General features: G+C 42.0%; 2 protein-coding genes and 1 long non-coding RNA gene across 12 annotated transcripts in view; 1 reads left to right on the forward strand and 2 right to left on the reverse strand.

The window, feature by feature from the left end:
* CPA5 (carboxypeptidase A5) overlaps positions 1-17,124 on the reverse strand; it is a 39,064-nt gene extending 21,940 nt beyond the window's left edge. For 2 of the 9 annotated variants that reach the window (XM_038556512.1, XM_038556511.1), the window contains exon 1: positions 466-861. The gene's annotated coding sequence lies outside the window, so the exon portion shown is untranslated. Of the gene's footprint in view, positions 864-17,100 lie in introns of those variants that run through there. The other 7 variants (XM_038556515.1, XM_038556516.1, XM_038556518.1 and 4 more) reach the window with 6 other exon arrangements.
* Positions 829-15,916, forward strand: LOC111098728. Its single transcript, XR_005369303.1, has 3 exons — positions 829-1,448; positions 9,824-9,947; positions 15,611-15,916. It is a non-coding gene; the product is annotated as an uncharacterized LOC111098728 (long non-coding RNA).
* CPA4 (carboxypeptidase A4) overlaps positions 11,413-19,888 on the reverse strand; it is a 27,060-nt gene continuing 18,584 nt past the window's right edge. Inside the window, exon 11 of one of the 2 annotated variants that reach the window (XM_038556520.1) lies at positions 11,413-11,632. In XM_038556520.1, the coding sequence (XP_038412448.1) occupies positions 11,595-11,632 (38 nt within the window). In that variant the 3' untranslated portion in view covers positions 11,413-11,594. Of the gene's footprint in view, positions 11,633-17,103; positions 17,378-19,888 lie in introns of those variants that run through there. The other variant, XM_038556519.1, reaches the window with a different exon arrangement.

A 19,888-nucleotide genomic window follows, 5' to 3' on the forward strand; every position in this document is an offset into this window, starting at 1 on the left:
CTCTATCTTCAGCTGGTCGCCATCAGGCTGGCGCAGGTAGCGCATCCTCTGCTAGACACCAAGGTTACTGCAATCATTATGGTTCTCAACAGACAGCAGAGTCAATTTCTCGATCCTGCCGAAACCCCACACAGCCCCCTTTATGGTCTGGGAAGAGCAGGAATAAAGCCAAGGCCAGGACACAAAGCAGTCATATTGGAAGGGGAGAATGAAAGATGATGCCTGAATGGTAAATGAACCTAACAGAAAATCCACAGGAGGCAGAGGAAAAAGCAGAGGCTAAATCCAACAAAGTTGTTCAGCAGAGGACGTCAACAAAAGGCCACTTAACTGTCACCAGCGATTCTCAGAAGCCCCCCTCCCCATCCATACTTTCCCAGAATGGCCAATTAACTGGCCATGTGTGCAGAGAGGGGAGCTCTTTTATTGACAGGATGCCCTGCTCCCACACCCCGCCGGACCTACTCCATTATTCTGTGGTTCAGCTGTTCAGATATGCCAAACTCTCCTAGAACCCTGGCTTTGGGAACTCTCAGACAGAAACATTAGCAAAGGCTTTAAGGACCTAGAGAAGAAAGCAATTAGGCTTTCCACCCAAGTAACATTCAGCTCTAGTAGAAATAGGAATAAAAGAATGTACTAGTAAACAATAGCTCAGGAATTTAAAAGAAAAAAAGTGGGATGGTGCTAGTCACCAAAAGTATCCAGCATCTTCTTGTTCAAAAGCATCATTTAAGTCACTAATAATAAGACAACTATTCCTGTATTTTTGGTTTAGGGGTAGGGAGAGAGAGACAGAAAGATCAAGAGTGAGCAAAAGAGAAAGAGAGAGAAGGGAGCACTTCAGAATTCTTGAGAATGCTATGGCAGCCCTTCCAATAGAACTTTCTGTAATAATGGAGATGTTCTGTGTGCACTGGCCAATAGGATAGCCCCTAGCCACTTGAAACGTGGCCAGTGTGTTTAGGGGATTGAATATTTTATTTTATTTTATTTTATTTTATTTTAATTAATTCCAATAATTTAAACAGCCACTGGTGGCTAATGGCTATCACATTACACAGCAGAGTTCTGTGGGAATTCACCTAGCCCTGAAGCCGTGCCTCCAATGGCTGGATTTGAAGCAGAAACACACAGCTGTGCTTGACTTAATACCTAATACAGGCTTCTCACTCAAAATTAATTATTCTTCTGATCATTTACTCAATAAATGTCTACCAAATATCTGCTATGTGCCAAGCACTTGCTAAGCTGTGGGAATAAAATAGAGAACAATACAGACCTGGCCCTTAGATCTCTAATAGACAATGAATTTAAAGAGCATACAAATAATTGTAAAAATATAGCTGGTGCATGTGCCATGAGGACAGGTAGCATGGACTTCATACAGACTGAGGAGACAGTGAGAGTATCCTGAAGTTCTGTCGGAGGACTTTCATCTCCTGCAGGTGGGTGGTTTAGATACCTAAACAATCCTGCCCACATGAAACAAGAAAATGCTGGATAAAATATCTTTAATAATTTTAAATACGTATCACTGACTTGGCATGAGGGTAAGAATCTACAGATCCCAAAAAGGAATAAAAGCCAGACACCTGAGAGGTAAGCAAACTTTCCCCTGGAAGAGTTCTCTTAAGCCCAGTCTCTGATCTTCCTCCGAGGAGAACATCTAGGGTCATTTTCCTTCTGCTTGAAGTATATCTTTTGAAACTTTCCTTTAGTGATATTCTCTATTTGTTTCAAAAAATTTTTTTAAGATTTATTATTTATTTATTTATTTGGGTGCAAGGTAGTTAGGACAGCACAGATGGGAGAGGTAAGGAGAGGGAGAGAGAATCTCAAGCAGACTCCATGCTGAGTTCAAAGCCCAAAGCAGGGCTCGATCTCACAACCCTGAGATCACAGCCTGAGCTGAAACCAAGAGCCAGACACTTAACCGACTGTGCTACCCAGGAACCCCTATTTTGCTTTCATTCTTAAAAGAGTTTAACTGGATATCCATTCCAGGTTGATTATTGTTTTACTCTCGGCACATTGGAAACATTCTCCTACAGTCTTCTGGCTTCCATTTTTACTGTTAAAAGGTAATTAATTAGTCTCTTTACTGTTCTTTAGCAGGCGATTTTTTCTTACCCCTGGTTGCTTTGATCTTCTTGTCTTGGACATTCTGCAGTTTTATCTTCATGTACTTATGTACATATCTTTAAGTGCTCATGTACTTGCAGAGATGCAAGGTAATTGTAGTCAAAAGTCCAACAGCTCCACAAAACTTTATAAGCTGATAGAAACATATACCAAAAACCACAAATAAATGTCCTAAGAGTTGAGACAATCCTGAAGAACAAAGTGGGAGGGCTTTCTACATGACACATTAAAACATATTATAGAGTTATAGTAATTAAGACACTACAGTATTGGCACAGATAGATAAATAGAACAGACCTCAGAAACAAATCTGAGCATATTTGGAAACTTCATTTTTTGCAGACTTGGCACAGCAGACCACTGTGAAATAGACTATTCAATGTATGTTTCTGGGATGACTGTAGATGTAGATGGAAAAAATGGGCTTAAATCCCTATTGTGCCACACATAAAAATCAATTCCAGGTAGATTAAAAGATTCACATGTAAAAGTCAAAAGTATAACACACTTGGAAGACAATATAGAGAATATTTTCTGACATTGGGATTGTGAATAATTTTTGTAAATAAGACATAAGGGAAAAAAGAACATAAACATTCCCGGAAAGGGAAAGATGGATAAAATCAATCAAATTAAAATAAATTTTAAGAACTTCTGTTCTTACAATCCTTGACAGAGAGTAGAAAGCCAACTTTAAACTGAGAGGACATATTTACAACACATACAACCGGTAAACTATTGATATCCATGATATATAAAGAACACCTGTGCATTAATTTTTTTAATGGGTACAAGATATAAAAGGTCATTTTACAGAAGATGACTCACAAATGATCTTTTCAAAATATGAAAATGAGAAGTAATCAAAGGAAAGCAGATGAAAACCACAATAAAATTACCATATCATACCAACTAAATTGGCAGAAATTAATGTCAGTGAATACCCAGTGTTAGCAAGGATGGCAGGAGGAGAGGAGGCAGTAGCCTCTCTCATCCACTCCTGATGGAAGTTTAAATTGGTAAGATTACTTTGGAAAACAGTCATTACCTAGTGAAGTTGAAAGAGTACTGCACAACCTATGCCCTCACAATTCCACTCCTGCCCATGTCACCTAGAGAAATTATTGCTCATGGGCACCAATTATCTAGACAAGATTGAACAAATGGAGATGTAATTGTATTCATATAGAAAACAACAGAGCAGGGGCACCTGGGTGCCTCAGTGGTTGAGTGTCTTTGGCTCAGGGTGTGATTCCAGGGTACTGGGATCAGTCCCACATTGGGCTCCCTGCAGGGAGCCTGCTTTTCCTTCTGCCTATGTCTGCCTCTCTCTTTATGTCTCTCATGAATAAGTAAATAAATAAAATCTTTAAAATAGAAAAAAAAAAAAAACAGAGTAGAGAAAATGAATCAGCTATAGCTACATGCATCCAAAGCACAAACCTCAGAACTATAAAGCTGAGTGAAAGGAGCAAAATCAAAACACATACCATATGTTTCCATTTATATGCATTCACAAACAGGTAACACTAAACAATAGACTGTTTAAGAATATGTACACACAGGATAATTATAAGGAAAAGGAAGGAAATTATTAGCACAGATTAGTGGTTTCATCTGGAAAAGAGAAGGGAGCACAATGAGGGGCACATACAGGCTTCTAACACTGCCCAGTCTTGTTATGTTTTTTAAGTGATTTTTTTTTAAGATTTTATTTATTTATGAGAGACAGAGAGAGAGAGGAAGAGACACGGACAGACGGAGAAGCAGGCTCCATGCAGGGAGCCTGACACAGGACTCAATCCTGGGTCTCCAGGATCATGCCCTGGGCTGACGGCAGGCACTAAACTGCTGAGCCACCCGGGTTGCCCTCCAATCTTGTTCTTAAGCTGAACAAGTAAACAGTATTTTATTTTTAACAAGCTATGGAAGTTTGATACAGACTCTCCTATATATGATACATTTCACAGTAAAACATATTTCAAAGGAATTATGGGAAAGCTAAATTCTTATTTTTCATAGTGAGAAATCAATAGAAAATGCCCTATAATAGAAAAATCCAGAAGTAGCAATATAAGCACCTTCCCTAGGTTTATGGATGTGAACATCAAGACTGAAAGAATTCAATATGATTGTTGCTGAAGAGTAAAATGTGGGAGGGAGGAACTTCTTTGGCTGCTTGGCTGCTTTTTATAACAAGTCTTATAAAACAATTTGACTCTTTAAACACTGTACTGCATAACCAATTAAAAGAGTGAAGCTTGGGGCACCTGGGTGGATTAGTCAGTTAAGCATCCAACTTTTGATTTTGGCTCAGGTCATGATCTCAGGATCATAAGGTCGAGCTCCTCCTCCGGAGTGGAATCTGCTTGAGATTCTCTCTCTCTCTTTCTGGGTCCCTCCCCGCACCTTCCTCTCTAAATAAATTAATTAATAATTAAATAAGTAAGTAAGTAAATAAATAAATAAGTAAATAAATAAATGGCGGTGTTTGATACCAAGAGTACTCAAATGCACAGGGACAGAAAACAAAAGGGTGGTTTGCAGGTGCTGGTGGGGGATGACCTGGAAATTAGTGTTTCCCTGGGCCACTGTTTCATTGAGGAAGATGAAGGAATTTTGGAGGGTGGATTGAATTGATGGTCTCACAATGATGTGAATGGACATAATGCCACTAAACTGTACACTTAAAAATGATAAAGGTAAGTTTAACATGATGCCTATTTTACCAACACAAAAATATTGAAGCTCACAAGAAGGGGGCATTTAAGTTGAGTTAGGTAAAGATACGAAGGAGTTAACTAGCCAAAGTGGGGTGGGGAGGTTGCAGGAAATCTGATTCTTGCCCTGAATCCCTCTTCATGAAAGGTATTAATTCCCACTTTGGTTGGGGACCTCCCTGAGGGTCTCCAGAGACAGCATGAGGTACTCCAATATTTACAAATAAGATTCCCAAACTAAATTATGTTTGATTTCCAAAAGTCCCCTTTGGGTGTTTAATGGAAATAAATATATCAAATGTAATTTTAAAACGCAGAAAAACAGGAGTGTCATCATTCACATTACAAAATGATTCTTTGATTAACAAGAGGATTTACCACAGTTTCTTAACATAGCCAGCTCCCCCTGGTACACTCAAAATGTGATTTAATTAACAAAAAACAGGCTTATCCCACCCACCTTCCAGAAATATGCCAGGCAGGTGCTTTCTGAGGAAATCGAGTAGCAAAAATCCAAGAAAACAATAACCCATCAAAAGGTGGGTAATGCTGCTCTGGAGTTTCCAAACCCACTTCATTGTTCAAAATCCTACACTGGGGCCACCCCCCACCCCCAGGGAAGCCATAGTCAAGTGACCATATTTTCAACTTAACTGATCATGCCTTGTGCTCCCTCCACCACTACACACTGTATAGATTCTGCTTGTTTGCGAGCATCAATCTAACCATGAAACAATCTCCTTGTGGGCTGGGGCTGTGTCTTCTTCACCTATGTGACTCAGGAGCCCTGCATTTTATAGCCCAGGCCACTGCCTACAACCTGCCTACATATTGATTGATTTGCTGATTCCCTTATTCCAATGACTGCCCAAAGTTTGGGGGAACAAATCCTTGCCTCCTAGGCCTTCACCCCTGCCTGTGCAACCAGCTCTGCCTCCATCTGCTCAGACCTTTGCTCTGTTCTGCTCCCCATTTTTAGTTACTGGACTCCATTCCCCACCACTCACAACCAGAGACCTCACTTGGTGTCATCCTTAAGGGAGCTTTCCAATACCAGGGTCTTGCCTTCTCCTCCCTCAGAACTAGTGTCCAACCCCAAACCTAGGTCAAACAGTTGGTAACAGCTTCTTAGGCCACTCTGCTACATGGCTGCCTTCAACTGGGCACCCAGCTGGCCTCCTGCCAACTGCACTACACCCACTTTCTTCCCTACTGGTCCAGCCAACTCCTAAGGGAACACTGAGCTCCCACCTGTTTCCACCTAGTGTCTATAAGGCTGAGGGTTTCCCCAATGACATGCTCTGGCTTCCAGCCCACAGTTCTCACCACCCTGTGGCTGAGGGTCTGGTCTCCCAGAACCTAGCTAATGATCACTGTGAGATGCCAAGACTACAGCCCAAGAGCCTGCTCCCAGCAACATGGAAGGTTGGCAACCACCACCCAAGAAGTCACTTCCTACTCTTTGGGTGCAGCTACAGACAGGGCCAGTCTCTTGGACTATAGTGCTATCTATACGGCCCTGTGAGGAGCTTATGAAGTCCCTACCATGTGGAAGAAAGGGAATATGACCCGACATTTTCCCTGTCAAGGGACAGCAAACTTTCTGGAAAGGGCCAAAATAATAATAATAATAGGTTTGGGGGGACTACAAGGTTCCATAGAGCAAGTGTTCTCACTGAATTGTCTCTTTTATATTTAAAGATATACCTCACTGGGTCACCTGGGTGGCTCAGTTGGTTGTGTGTCCAACTCTTGATTTCTGCTTAGGTGGTGATCTTGGGGTCATGGGATCAAGCCGAGCCCCATGTAGGGCTCTGCAATCAGCAGGAGTCTGCTTGAGGATTCTCTCTCTCCTTCTGCCCCTCCCTGCACTCTCTCTCTCTTACACACACACACACACTCTCTCTCTCAAATAAATAAATCTTTTAAAAAATAAAAAATATAGCTCAGAGACAGGTATTAGAAGCACTCCAATCAAATTCAATCATCTCCAAAGTGAAGCATTCACTCCTATTGGGGGGAGGAAAGAAATAATTAAGACTTTTGTGTACTTTTGTCTCATCCTTTTTTATTTCAATTTTTGTGTTTTATAAAATACATGAGTACAACAGTATTTACACGGAATTTATAAATATGTAATAATGTATGTTGAGTGTGACATGTTAACAATTTTTTCATTAAAGGGGTGCAGGATTAAAAAAATCTGAAGAATAATGGCCTAATACTCAGGAACTGATTTATTTTGAAAAGCCTCACACTGTCATGCTTTTGTTTCTACAGTGCCTCTCCTCTTACATTGTGTTGAATGGCAAAATCTGATTTTTTGATTAAAATTTATTTAAATCAATGTTGACAGACATCAAAGAATTTCACTGTCGTTGATATCAATGTACTATGGGGGGGGGGTAGCTGCTTTTTGAGCACTGCTATCATCAAGGTTCTCTTTTTGGAACCTGGTATCTGGTGGGGATTTTCATCTTTGCCATTCCTTTTTGTCACAAGGAGTCAGTTCCTTCTTCCTCTGGCAGGCCTTTGGGATCAAGAATTTTAAACAAATGCTGGGTGCATGTTAACTTCAGGCTCTCTTTGACGGACATCAATTATTTGGGGACATTCCTGTGTATACTGAATACAGTCTCTTCTGCGGCAGCAGACTTCTGTACACCAATAGGAGGACCACAGGTGAGGGGGCGGGGGGTGGGGGCGGTCTGCCAGTGTAGCTTCACATCTTTTTTGGTTTCATCTAAACAGCAGTGTTGTGCATTTTGCCCACATTTTGTAAAAACTGGTGGCAAATGTAAACCAAAATTATTAGCACCCGTGATTAAACAATTGAGGTAAATCTGATGCAAACTGAGCTAAGGATGGAGGTAAACATTCTGGAAGGAAATAGCCTCACCTGGACATTCGCTGGATCAATCCAGGTAGCGAGGTATTGATTTGGTCAAGAGAACGAAACTATTATTATTATGTTGTCAGGAACCGTGAAAGCTTGAAGATTGTGTCCTACCTTCAAGCTGATACATTGGCGTGCCACAATCTCATGGACGCTGGCAGAAGAAACCAAAATCCCAGGCCAGAGACAAAGGACTTTGTTATTCATAGCAATGCATGTAATTTGTGCCAGGACCTCGGGCCCCATTTTCCAAGAAGAAGGCCAGGCGATATCTGGACAGGCAGTAGGAGGAATTACACAGGAGGAACCGTGAGGGGAGGAACCCGAAATCTTTTATGATGTCTGTTCTTCGAATCTGGTATGATCTGGACATGCAGAAACGTAAGAGATCCATGGAGAATTGTCTCCCGACTGTCACAGAGGACACTGCAGAGATGGCACTGGAGATTGGGTTTAAAACAGTGGTCCTCTGCCTCAGCTGCCCCAAAAATCTCTGGGCAGATTTTTATAGAACCAACGTCCAGAGACTGTTGTAACCGATCCCAGACTATTGTAACCACTCAAGCATCAGTAGTTTACGAAAGCCCCCAGGTGATTCTCATGCATAGGCAGGATGGCAACCGCCTGTCCAAAAGATTATGAGGTGAGGAGTAATGAGTAGTATTTATGTTTAGCTTGCTGCTTCCAAAACTTTGTTGGGTATATGACGTGCAATGCAGATTCTGATTCAGTAGGGTCAGAGCAAGAACAGAGATGGTGACAAGCTTCCTGGTATAGCCTGATTTTGGCATTCAGCTCTGAGTAGAAAGGTGCTGGCTCACTGGAAATATAGTTCTCATTGTAGTCTGTGTCTCCTGCTAGACTTTCATACTGTGGGCTTTATGTACATACATGTTCAGGAATTTATCACGTCTGAAAGGAGAAGGCAGCCTGCCTCTAGAAATGGGTCTTGCAATAAGAGTGAAGCCTATCCTTTCTCAGGACCACAGAAATACTCCCGGGTGTTGAGATCGTGAGAAACTGACAGACACTTGAAAAACAGATTTAGAACACAGGGCCAGCCATTAGGTCCTAAGCAACAACTTTACTCTGAACCTTATGTTGCTCATATATTGATGAAGGTAAGTTAGGGAACAGTCCACAGATTTGGATCCAAGTGTCAGAGAAATAAAAAGTAAAATCCTGATATTGCTGGAGGAAAAGCCCCATCGAGTTTGAGCGACTCCGGAAAACACTGATCAACTTGTTACTATTTCTCCTATTAGGAGTAAGGGAAGTATGTCTGGACTGCCTTTTCCTAATCTCCTACTTTTTTTTTTTTTTTTTGAGAGAGAGAGAAAGAGAGCGAGGGGGATGGGGCACAAAGAGCAGGAGAGAGTTTCAAGCAGCCTCCGTGTTAAGTGTGGGACACCACACAGGGCTCCATCTCACAACCCTGAGATCACAACCCCAGCAGAAACCAAGAGTCAGATGCTTAACCGACTCCACCACCCAGGGGCTTCTCCTGGTTTCATTTCTAAAGGTTGTGATGCCTCTGAGGCCTTGGAGCAGGCACCTATACCCTTCTGCCACCCTGCAGCCCTGGCAAGGAGGGGAAACACCCTTTCCCAAGGGCCAGTGCAATTCGTTACCAGGCCTTCCCCAACCTAGCAACATGTCCACTATCCAGCCTGATCAAATATCTTTTTGGCTACATAAGTCCCTCATTTATTTTCCAGGGCAAATGGAAGGCCCCTAGACCTGCCAGGCACCAGGGAGCCTGAGGACACAGAGAAACATGCCCCTTAAATATTGATCCTACTGATGGCCCTGGGGCAAGAGGGAGGGAGGAAGGAAGATCTGGTGCCTTTTTCTTTGACATGCCCCCTTAACAAGTTAATACCTGTCCACCAACAGCGGCCTCTGAAAGAGTTTTTAGAAATACCACTTCACGATGATGAGATAGGTCATCCTTCCTTTTCCACTGGGCCTGGAAGTCTCTGAGTTTTCTAACAGAGATTTGCTGAAATTGGAGCAGCAGGGCTTTGCTTTCCCTGACCTGTGTGTTTCCCATATCCATCAGAAAAGAACAATGCCGTGGCAATGTACTCAGAGCTGAGGAAGGCAGCTGGCCTCAGACAGTTAACTAAGTGGAAAGAAAACACCGGGCTGCTTTTGGATCAGATGTGAAATTGACACCACTGCAGGTATTCATTCAGTGTATCTTTTTTTTTTTTTTTATGATAGTCACACAGAGAGAGAGAGAGAGAGAGGCAGAGACATAGGCAGAGGGAGAAGCAGGCTCCATGCACCGGGAGCCTGATGTGGGATTCAATCCCGGGTCTCCAGGATCGCGCCCTGGGCCAAAGGCAGGCGCCAAACCACTGCGCCACCCAGGGATCCCCCATTCAGTGTATCTTTATGATGCATCAGTATATGCTTAGGCGCTGGTGATCCAAAATAAATAAAACCTTGGCTCTGCCCTTGAGAAAATTATAAGCCCCAAATCCAGGTTAATGATCTCCTAAGGTTAGTCCAAGTTGTTTAAATACTTAAGAAGAATATATCTATTTGCTTGTTGAGAGGAGACATTTTGTCATCCAAATTTTGAGAGGCTAATAGTTAAAGATGGGGTTTGGTGGTTCTATGGGTTGTCTAACTCCTATGAAAGGGCCTAAAGGCCTAAAGCATGGAAATAGTGTTTGGGGCCCATTCTAGATATTTTATAATAATTAAAACAATACCCTATGATTTGCCTGAATGGCAATCTCAGGCACGGGTACAAGAAAGGCAGACCCACAGGAACCACATGCAATGCCCCTCAACTGTGGTCGTCATCAGCCAGCCGGGGCAGCCAGAGAAGAGCGCTGCATCTCCTCTTATCACCGCAAAATGGGAAACATGGCTTTCAGGAGCCAGGCAGATAATATAGGGGTGTGAGATCAGAAGGGCTAGAGGAAAGCTGTGCATTTTAAAGGTATTCAAATTACTTCCTAAGCAACAACCTATAAGGGCTAATCCTGAAAATCTGCTTAATCATTTCCATCTGTGGGCATGTTACTTCACCTCTTTAAAACTCAGATTCCTCATCAAACAGGAATAGTAATAGCCATCCTGCATATATCACCAGGTGGTTGTGATAATTTAATTATCCAGTATCTATAAAAGCATTTTAAAACTATAAATCATTAGAAAAATTCAAGCAATGTAACCAATATCAAGTCTTTCTTATCTCTGAAGGTGTAATTTATGCTCTATCTCTCGTAGAATTTAGGCACATGCATTCCAAACTGCTTTCCAGAATTCCACTGATTGGTCAGAAAAAGTACTCTTTTTCTGCTGCCTGAACTTGTTGAAAGTATGGCTTATGCAATTGTTAACTTGCTGCCCCTGCAGCAAATCAAATCAACAAATATTCACTAGCTGCTGAACTCACCTTGTAGGAGATTAAAAAAACAAAAAACAAAACAAAACAAAAACCAAGACCCCCCCCCCCCAAAACTACGAGATTCACTTTTCACATTAAAGGAGCAAGTTGCCCAGCCACACCAGAGTACCCATACATTGTTGAGGAGAAAAAAACTGTGCTCTCTGGATGCCCCCCAATACACCTGGAGCTTTACTTCAAATACGAGAAACAGCTGGTGTTCATGATTTAAGGCTCAATACAAATAGTGGAGTGAATTTATATTACAAGCTGTGTGGTTTGGCAAAGGTCCAAAATTCATCAAACAGAAAGATAAGGATGATGATGATAACAATACAGATGGCTCTTCATAGTTGGTCCTAGTATAGTGACATAAAAGAAGTGCAACCTATATAGGACATTCCAGAGCTAGAACATACCCTCGACTTCATTCGCAACAGATGTACAGCAGGGTCTTCCCAGCACCTGTAAAAATCAAAGGTGACCCCATAGACTTGATGGTCCTGCTTGAAAGCTGGACCTGTGAAGGTTTCAGGCAACAATCCTTTGTATTAACCCAGGAAAGGGGCATCAATATTACTTAACATGGGAACACTCTCAAAGAAAGAACACCAATATTTCAAAACTCAAGTAATACTAAAAATGACTTAGCATCCAACGAGCACTTTTCTGGGAACTGTTGAGATCTTTGCCATTGAGTCTCATGAAAAATCTAAAGGCAATAAGGGGAAATGCCAACCACCTGATCCATAAATGAATGTCTACCACTTGGTGAGAATGATAATTCAAGCTAACACACATTGAGAACTTCTGTTGCCAGATAAGGTGCTTCATACCTTTATACTCAGCATACTAATTTCTCCTGATTTATTGAGAATCTCTTGATTCTCTTGCTATTATAAATAGTACCATTATTCTCATTTTAAATAAAAGGAAACTGGACCTCCCAGAGATTATAGCAAGGCCCAAGGACACACGGCCAAGCGAAAGAGTTGGGCTATCCTGCTGCTCTTCACCATTTTATAACCCATAAGACAGAAGTGGATGTTGTTGTCTGTCAGTCCTCAGGGGGCTGCAGTTCAACGGGTGGCTCTGATTTCAAGTGGGCAGCACAGAGATGACAGCTAATCTCATCGATAGCCATGGATTGTATCCCTCACCCTGTCAGCTATGTCATAGAGGTCTTTTTTTGGACACCAACAAGACTAGGTGTAAGACTTGGGAAAGGTTCAGCAAACACCATTCCCACCCCCAGTACTGGAAAAAAAAAAAAAAAAAAAACCCTCAGAATACTTTTTCCATTATCAATGGATTTCTATCAATTTCCATTATCAATGGATTTCTATCAATCTCTTTTCTATCCTCATCAGTATCCTTAATAGTAAAAAAATTCATAGAGACTGATTGGATGAGGTATGAAAGCCTTTCAGGGATCCCTGGGTGGTGCAGCGGTTTAGCGCCTGCCTTTGGCCCAGGGCGTGATCCTGGAGACCCGGGATCGAATCCCACATCAGGCTCCTGGTGCATGGAGCCTGCTTCTCCCTCTGCCTATGTCTCTGCCTCTCTCTCTCTCTCTCTCTCTGTGTGTGTGTGACTATCATAAATAAATAAAAATTTAAAAAAAAAAAGAAAGCCTTTCAAGCTTAAGCATGTTTCGGAAATTTAACTTGTGTCCATGAATGTTTACAGCTCAAATTTTCTCTTTTTCGGTGGGGTCTTCACTTAGAGAACAGAAAATAGTATTTGTCTTAGGCAAGAAACACAGTGCTCTGGAGATTTTCCACTTGTTGGGATCCCTGGGTGGCGCAGCAGTTTGGTGCCTGCCTTTGGCCCAAGGTGCGATCCTCGAGACCGGGGATCTAATCCCACGTCGGGCTCCCGGTGCATGGAGCCTGCTTCTCCCTCTGCCTGTGCCTCTGCCTCTCTCTCTCTGTGTGACTATCATAAATAAATACTAAAAAAAAAAAAAAAAAAGATTTTCCACTTGTAACATGGGGATAATAACATATAACCTACACTTTTCATATGGTTTGGGTAGTACAAAAAGAATACAAAGAAGAGTGTTAAGAGTAATTTTATACCACAAGCCCAAACACCATCTTCTCTAACTTTTCCAATCAAGAGGCCCCACCACCACACATCTTGGTCCTTCCAGCAGCAAGGTTTTTTTTATTTATGGCAGCTCTTATTAACTAAATTAAAATTTTTAATTTGTTTTCTTGAGTACTTTGTCTCTCCAACTACAATGAAATTCCATGCAAGAAGGAATTTTGTCTTCTTGTTTGCCAATCCACTGCCAGCATCTAAAACTGTCCCTGGCACACACTAGACCCTCAATAAATGCATACGGAATAGTAAAACATTTTCTCTGTTAAAATCTGTACCTTTATGAACATTTTTTAAAATTTATTTATTTATGATAGACACACACACAGAGAGAGAGAGAGAGAGAGAGAGGCAGAGATTCAGGCAGAGGGAGAAGCAGGCTCCACACCTGAAGCCTGATGCGGGAGTTGATCCCGGGACTCCAGGATCTCGCCCTGGGCCAAAGGCAGGCGCCAAACCACTGAGTGGTTTGGCGCCTGCCAAACCCAATCCCACCCATAAAGGGGGATCCCCTCCTTTATGAACATTTTAATAACTAGATTTCAAGTCCATAGAAATAGGTTAATCATAATCCTCGGGTAATGGCATGCTCATCATTGATCCATGCTCTCTCTTATGATTTATGTAGCTATCGAGTTAGAGTTTGTTTCGTTTTGTTTTTAATTAGGTAATAAATACCCGAAAAAACAGAACCTGAATCTAACCATAGAACCCTGGCCCCTATTTCACCTCCTGTCTCTTCCCATCTAAGGTAATCATCATTCAGAATCCCAGGCTCTTCACTTCCTATTGTCTTAAGTCCATTTCCCTAGAAGCAGAGCTTGAGATGGGATTCTTGTTTAGGTGATTTATTGAGGGAGTTCTCAGGAGAAGGGGAGTTGGGGAAGCAGGACAAGACAGGGGAAAAAAGCTAAGTAAGAATGTGAAATCAGCTGGAAAAGGTATTCAGAGCTCTGCAGCCCACACTGCACCACAGTGTGACCCTACATTAAGGCAAAAGATTAGCTGCTTGCGCCCCCAAGTTAGTCAGTCAATTGGCTGACATTTGGGGAGGTGATATAGAGAAAGCATGTGCATAGCTTCCTGTGTGAGTCAGCTTCTATTTGGCTAACAGCAATTCTCCAGAGAGGGAGGGAGCCTTGAGCTGTTGGCAGCCAACACTCATAGCAGCTGGGAATCGGTGCACTTGAACAGGAAAAGGGGTCTGAGCATGTATCCTATCCTTCTTCCCTTTCTATACAGTTTTATCAAATTTTGTATGTCTTTCTGAAAAGGAATTATTAGTTATATTCTGTTCAGTTATTTGGAACTTACTAGAAAGGAAATCATTAAATTTTGACTGTTGTATAATATTTCAGTATGTGAAAATACCATACTTTATTCACCCATTCTTCCACTGGTGGACTTTGGAGTTGTTTTTAGGTTTTTGCTATTATGAACAGTGTTGCTGTGCACATTCTCTTATATGTCTCCTGTTGTATGTGTGTAAGAATTTCTTGGGTTTATGCCTGGGGTGAAATAGCTAGACCATATGGTGTGAACTTTAGAAGGTAATGCCAAACTATTTTCCTAAGTGGTTTTATGAACTCATATGCCCACCAATAATGTGTAAGAGATCCTATCATCCACCTCCTCTCCAATGTTTTGGTTTTTGTAAATCGAAAGAGAATAAAATGGCATCTCATTGCAGTCTTGACTTGTACATCCTTGCTCAGTAACCATCTCTCTTCATGTTTACCAGATACACCTGTTTCCTCTTCTGTGAATGCTTGCTCATGGCTTTTGTCCATTTTCTCTTGGTTATTTGTGCTTTCCTTATTGGTCGTAGGAGTTCTTCATATGCCCTTTGTTGTGTGTATTATGAATATAGTGAATAGCTTCTAGTTTATAACTTTACTCTTCACTTTCTTTTTTTTTTCTCTTCACTTTCTTTATGTGTTTTTTACTGAACAGAAGCTCTTAATTTTATTATAGTTACAGATATTCTCTTTATGGCTTTTGATGTATTGTTTAAGAAATCTTTCTCTCAAGGGATCTAAAGGACAATCTCAGTCTTGGAGGTGAGGAGGTCTACAAATAGAGCCAGGTTACAGGCAAGTCACAGAAGCAAGCACTGCAATGCCTACTGGGGTATTCAGTCCAAGGCAACCTTGACTAGCCAGCGCAAGCGACCAGCTGGCTGGCTGGCTGGCAGGTGTGTTCTGGTTAAAGAATTGGATATATCATGCTATTAGAGCTGGATACCATTAAAAATTCTAATCATAGACTGTAATTAACTTTCCTTGCTCTGACGCCCCGCTCACTAAACAACCTTCTGATTATAATTTGGCTTCCCAGTATCTCGCCTACAGGGAGAGAATGTACTGTGCAGACCGACGTGAGGATCCAATCCACTAAACAGTTACATGCCATGATGTAAATTAATAAATCCGTATTCTGATTTTATCATCTGCCTCATCTGAGCTCTGTGGGCGTGAGTCAGCATCCCTGAGTCTAATCAACATGGACACTGAGAATATCAAGCTCCTGAGCTGAAAACCTAAGAACTACACCCAGGACCAGAGTGTAGTCACCAAGGTAACACTGCCCTGGAGGCTCCTCGGCCTGATGGAGAGAAGGCCTTCCTACATATCATGCGATACAGACAGGGATTAAAATTGACTTTTGACATTATAAAGAGCTGCATATTCAAAACCATGGCTTGGTTCCATTCAGGTGAAGGTGAAGAATAGGAGATGATCGTGAGACTCATATTGAATATTTATTGGCTTATAAGCACACACCAGATGCCGCACAAATCCTAGGCAGGAGGATAAGATTTACAGACATGTTTGAAAAAAGGAAAAAAAAAGGGCAGATGGTATGTGCTGAGGAGGAATGGAACAAGAGAAGCCTGACTGATGAATCCTTGCTCCATCTTGATGCTCATGGTCCAGGATGCAAAATGGAATAAGAGGACTTTAAAGACCAAAAGAAGAGCCAGGTGACAGAAACACAAAGTACAACAGAGCACAAACAGGAATGTGCCAGAGCAGTGAGAGTATCCAGGCCAGAGGAGTGATTTAGGACCTGTAGGGTGAGGGCAAGATCTTTGAAGTGGGTTCAAAAGGCAAAGTAGAGGTGAGCCCATTAGGACAGATGGGGATAATTTAGCAATCCTGCTATTAGATCACCACTTCATTAAAGGTTCCTGGGTGAGAAGTACCTAGAGTGACATAGATCCCCTTCTGGAATCCCAGTTACACAGTGTAACAAAGGGAAGAATGCGATCAGAATTGTTATGTCTGGGACTCTGGAGCCCAGTGATGAGACATGATCCACTTCTTTGTGTTCAGACCCCAAACAAAAACCAAAAGAAAGGGAAGATGGCCTCTACTGATAACTCTACAGCATTTATTTTTCAAAGACAAATATGTTTTAAGAAGGAGTGTGATAAATTAAAGGAAGTTCTGTGTCACCTCTGAGACTGATCTCAAAGATAGGCACTGTTGCCCACAGACAGCATCTGCCGTGAGGCCCCAGCAGAGCAAGGTCACCAGCCTGGATAGATTTGACAAGGCTAGAGAACCATCCTAAATATCTTTTTGTTCTAAAAATGAGGTAGAGACGTGCCACCCAGTAAGGAGTGACCCCTAAGTGTGGCCTGCCCAACCAATGACATGAAAGGAAGGGCACACAAAGGACTCAGTGAAACAGCATGACCAAAACACAGCAGCGGGGCAGGAGTGCTTCTCTCAGGTGCGCCAAAAAAATATATGAACTTCCAGGATGAGAGCTGGAGAAGGGCTGACCTGTGTTCCCCACAAAGCCAGAGGGCTCTGACTCACACGTGAAAGAAGAAGCTCTCTTTAATAGTGGCTTCAGCGAGCATGCATACATGGGGAGAAGTAACTGGAGATACAGTGGGGCTCCTCATCTAGTAGAGGTTGTCCCGCACGTGCTCCATGATGGTCTTCAGGCCCAACCAGGTCTCCTCTGCAGTGGGGATGATCTGGTTGGCTGGCAGGAGGAAGCCATAGTGCCCAGTATCTCTCAACTCAAACGTGAATGCATACTTGATACCATTGTCATATGCCCAGTCAACACTGCTCCCGCTAGCTGGATCTGTAAGTCAGAAAAGAAAACACCTTTAAATCCCAGTTCCTTTCAGGGTTAGATGGGCAGATGTCAGGAGATCTGCCTGCCTCTTGTTCTTAGGGATCTATAGTTCTTTCTGAAGGTCATGAGGCCTACAACACATGAATACTGGCCTGATCCATATGTCTCATGCTGTCCTATATGACAAACATCTTCATTAGTCTCAAACCAAGAGATTTTTAAATCCTTATTTCCACCTTGCCACTAAACACACTGTGTAGACTCCTTGTGGTCATTTAAAACCAATCTTCACAGAGTGTGATAGACAGCCCCTGAGACAGCCCCAATGATCCTTATCTCCTGGTCTTCACATCCTGTGTGGTTCCCTCCAACACTAAGTGGGGCTTCCCTGACCTGGGTAATTAACAGGAGACTGCAGAAATGATGGTGTGTGACCTCCAAGCCTAGATCATAAATACTGTGGCTTCCACCTTGCTCTTTTGTAGATCATTTGCTCTAGGGAAAGCCATGCATCAGGGTGTGTGGATGGTCAGTGTCCTATATCTAGGTCTAGGTGTTAGAGAACAGAGGCCTCCTGCCACTACTCAGCACATCAGTGAGCCACCTGAGAAGCAGACCCCTCCAGACCAGTCGAGCCTTTAAATGACTCTAGCCCTAGAAGACACCTTGACAGCAACCTTAGGAGAGGCCCTAAGCCAGAGCCACCCAGTAAAGCCATTCTTGAATTCCTACCCCAGAGAAACAGTGGAAGAAAATAAATGTTTATTATTTTAGGCTGCTCAGTTTTAGGATAACTTTTTTACAGAGCAAGAGATAACTGATACACAGAGAGAAAGAAAGCATAGCCCTTGGGAATTCCCTTTGCCAAAAGGCTGGGGAAAGTAAAGAGGCCCATTTTCCTGCTTCTTCCCAGCCAAACTCTACTAGAGCAGAAACTGGCTAAAAGTGCAAAGTGTGGATGACACTGAATGATAAAATAATGATGTCAATAGCACCTATCATTTATTGAACATCTCCCATGAGCCAGTTATTTATATTGGAAGGTTTACATTTATGACCTCATTAATCTTTAAAAACCCAGTGAGGTGGATATCACTGTCCTTGTTTTTCAGATGAGGAAATCCAGGCTCAGAATGAGTAATTTATCTAAGGAAATATAGACAGAAAAAATGGCAGGAATGGAATTGAAACCTAAGTCCATCTGCTGAAAAAAGCCTATGCTTTCTTCAACCTCCTTCCAGTCCATTTAGTATAGTACATGTCTGTTAAATGAAAACATGGGTCCTTTTATTTACCCATCATTCTTGAGAGTTGTTTCTCATGATAGCACTTTTGATTTTTCTAGAGATGCTGCTTCTACTGTGATGACATGCCCTTTGAAGTTATGAAACAGACTCTCCTATACTCTCTGAAATTCTTGTGCAGTTCTCAGAGTCCTTCTCTACCCTGAGAAAATGCTGGATGAAAAACAGACAATGGCACCAGAAGTTTCTAGAGGTTATTTATATGGCAAGCTCAAGTATTTCAGAACACATTTTAAATTCAGGAAGGAGGCAAGAAGTCCTTTGCCAAGCAAAGTGATCAAGTGCTTGCATTTCACTTTTTTTGGGTCCCTGCTCAAAGTCTATCTACTTTTTTTAAAAGATTTTATTTATTTATTTGAGAGAGAAAGAGTGTATGAACAGGGTGGGGGAGGAGCAGAGGGAGAAGCTGACTCTCTGCTCGATCCCAGGACCCCGAGATCAAGACCCAAGCCAAAGGCAGATGCTTAACTGACTGAGCCACCCAGGCACTGCAGTTTAGCTACTCTTTTAACATCAATGGGAACATACTATTAAAAACACACTGTATTTCGGGCTTGGTGCTCAGCTGGGAGTCTGCTTCTCTCTCTCCCTCTGTCCCTCCCCTCCACTAATGCTTACTCCCTCTCATGCTCTCTCTCTAATAAATAAAATCCTTTAAAAATAATAGATAATTAAAATAAAATAAAAACCACACTATTTTTATAATTAATATTTGAAGATTATTCCCTATTAGCACATATAGATGCACCTCACTCATTTAATGGAGGTATACTGTTTCATTGTGTGCATGCACCAAATGTGTTTTTATTCATTACTGTACTGACAGACATTTAGGTGCTCACTAGGCTTTTATGACTAACAGTGCTGTCATGAACATCCTTCTTACTAACGATCTATCCACAAGTCAAATGAGCCCAAAGAACTTGTGTCCAAGCCCTTAGTACTAAAGAGAAGAGGAGAGTGCTTCTAGAGGCAGGGGGCCTAAAAGCAGGAAGTCTGACCAGGGGAAGGAAACATGAAAACTCTAAAAAAGTAGACACAAGAATTAAAGAAGCAAAATGGGCTTAAGGCTGTCCAGCACAGGGACTGAAAATGCAATACAGCACAGAAGGCCTTCAGGACATAACAAGTAATGTTCAGAAGGCCACTCTGTCATGAAGAAAGGAGCTTAAATCCCTTATACATGCTTTGTTTAAAAAGGCAAGGAAGTGTA

Source organism: Canis lupus, chromosome 14 (assembly GCF_011100685.1).
Source record: "Canis lupus familiaris isolate Mischka breed German Shepherd chromosome 14, alternate assembly UU_Cfam_GSD_1.0, whole genome shotgun sequence".
In the NCBI taxonomy this organism is placed as follows: domain Eukaryota; kingdom Metazoa; phylum Chordata; class Mammalia; order Carnivora; family Canidae; genus Canis; species Canis lupus.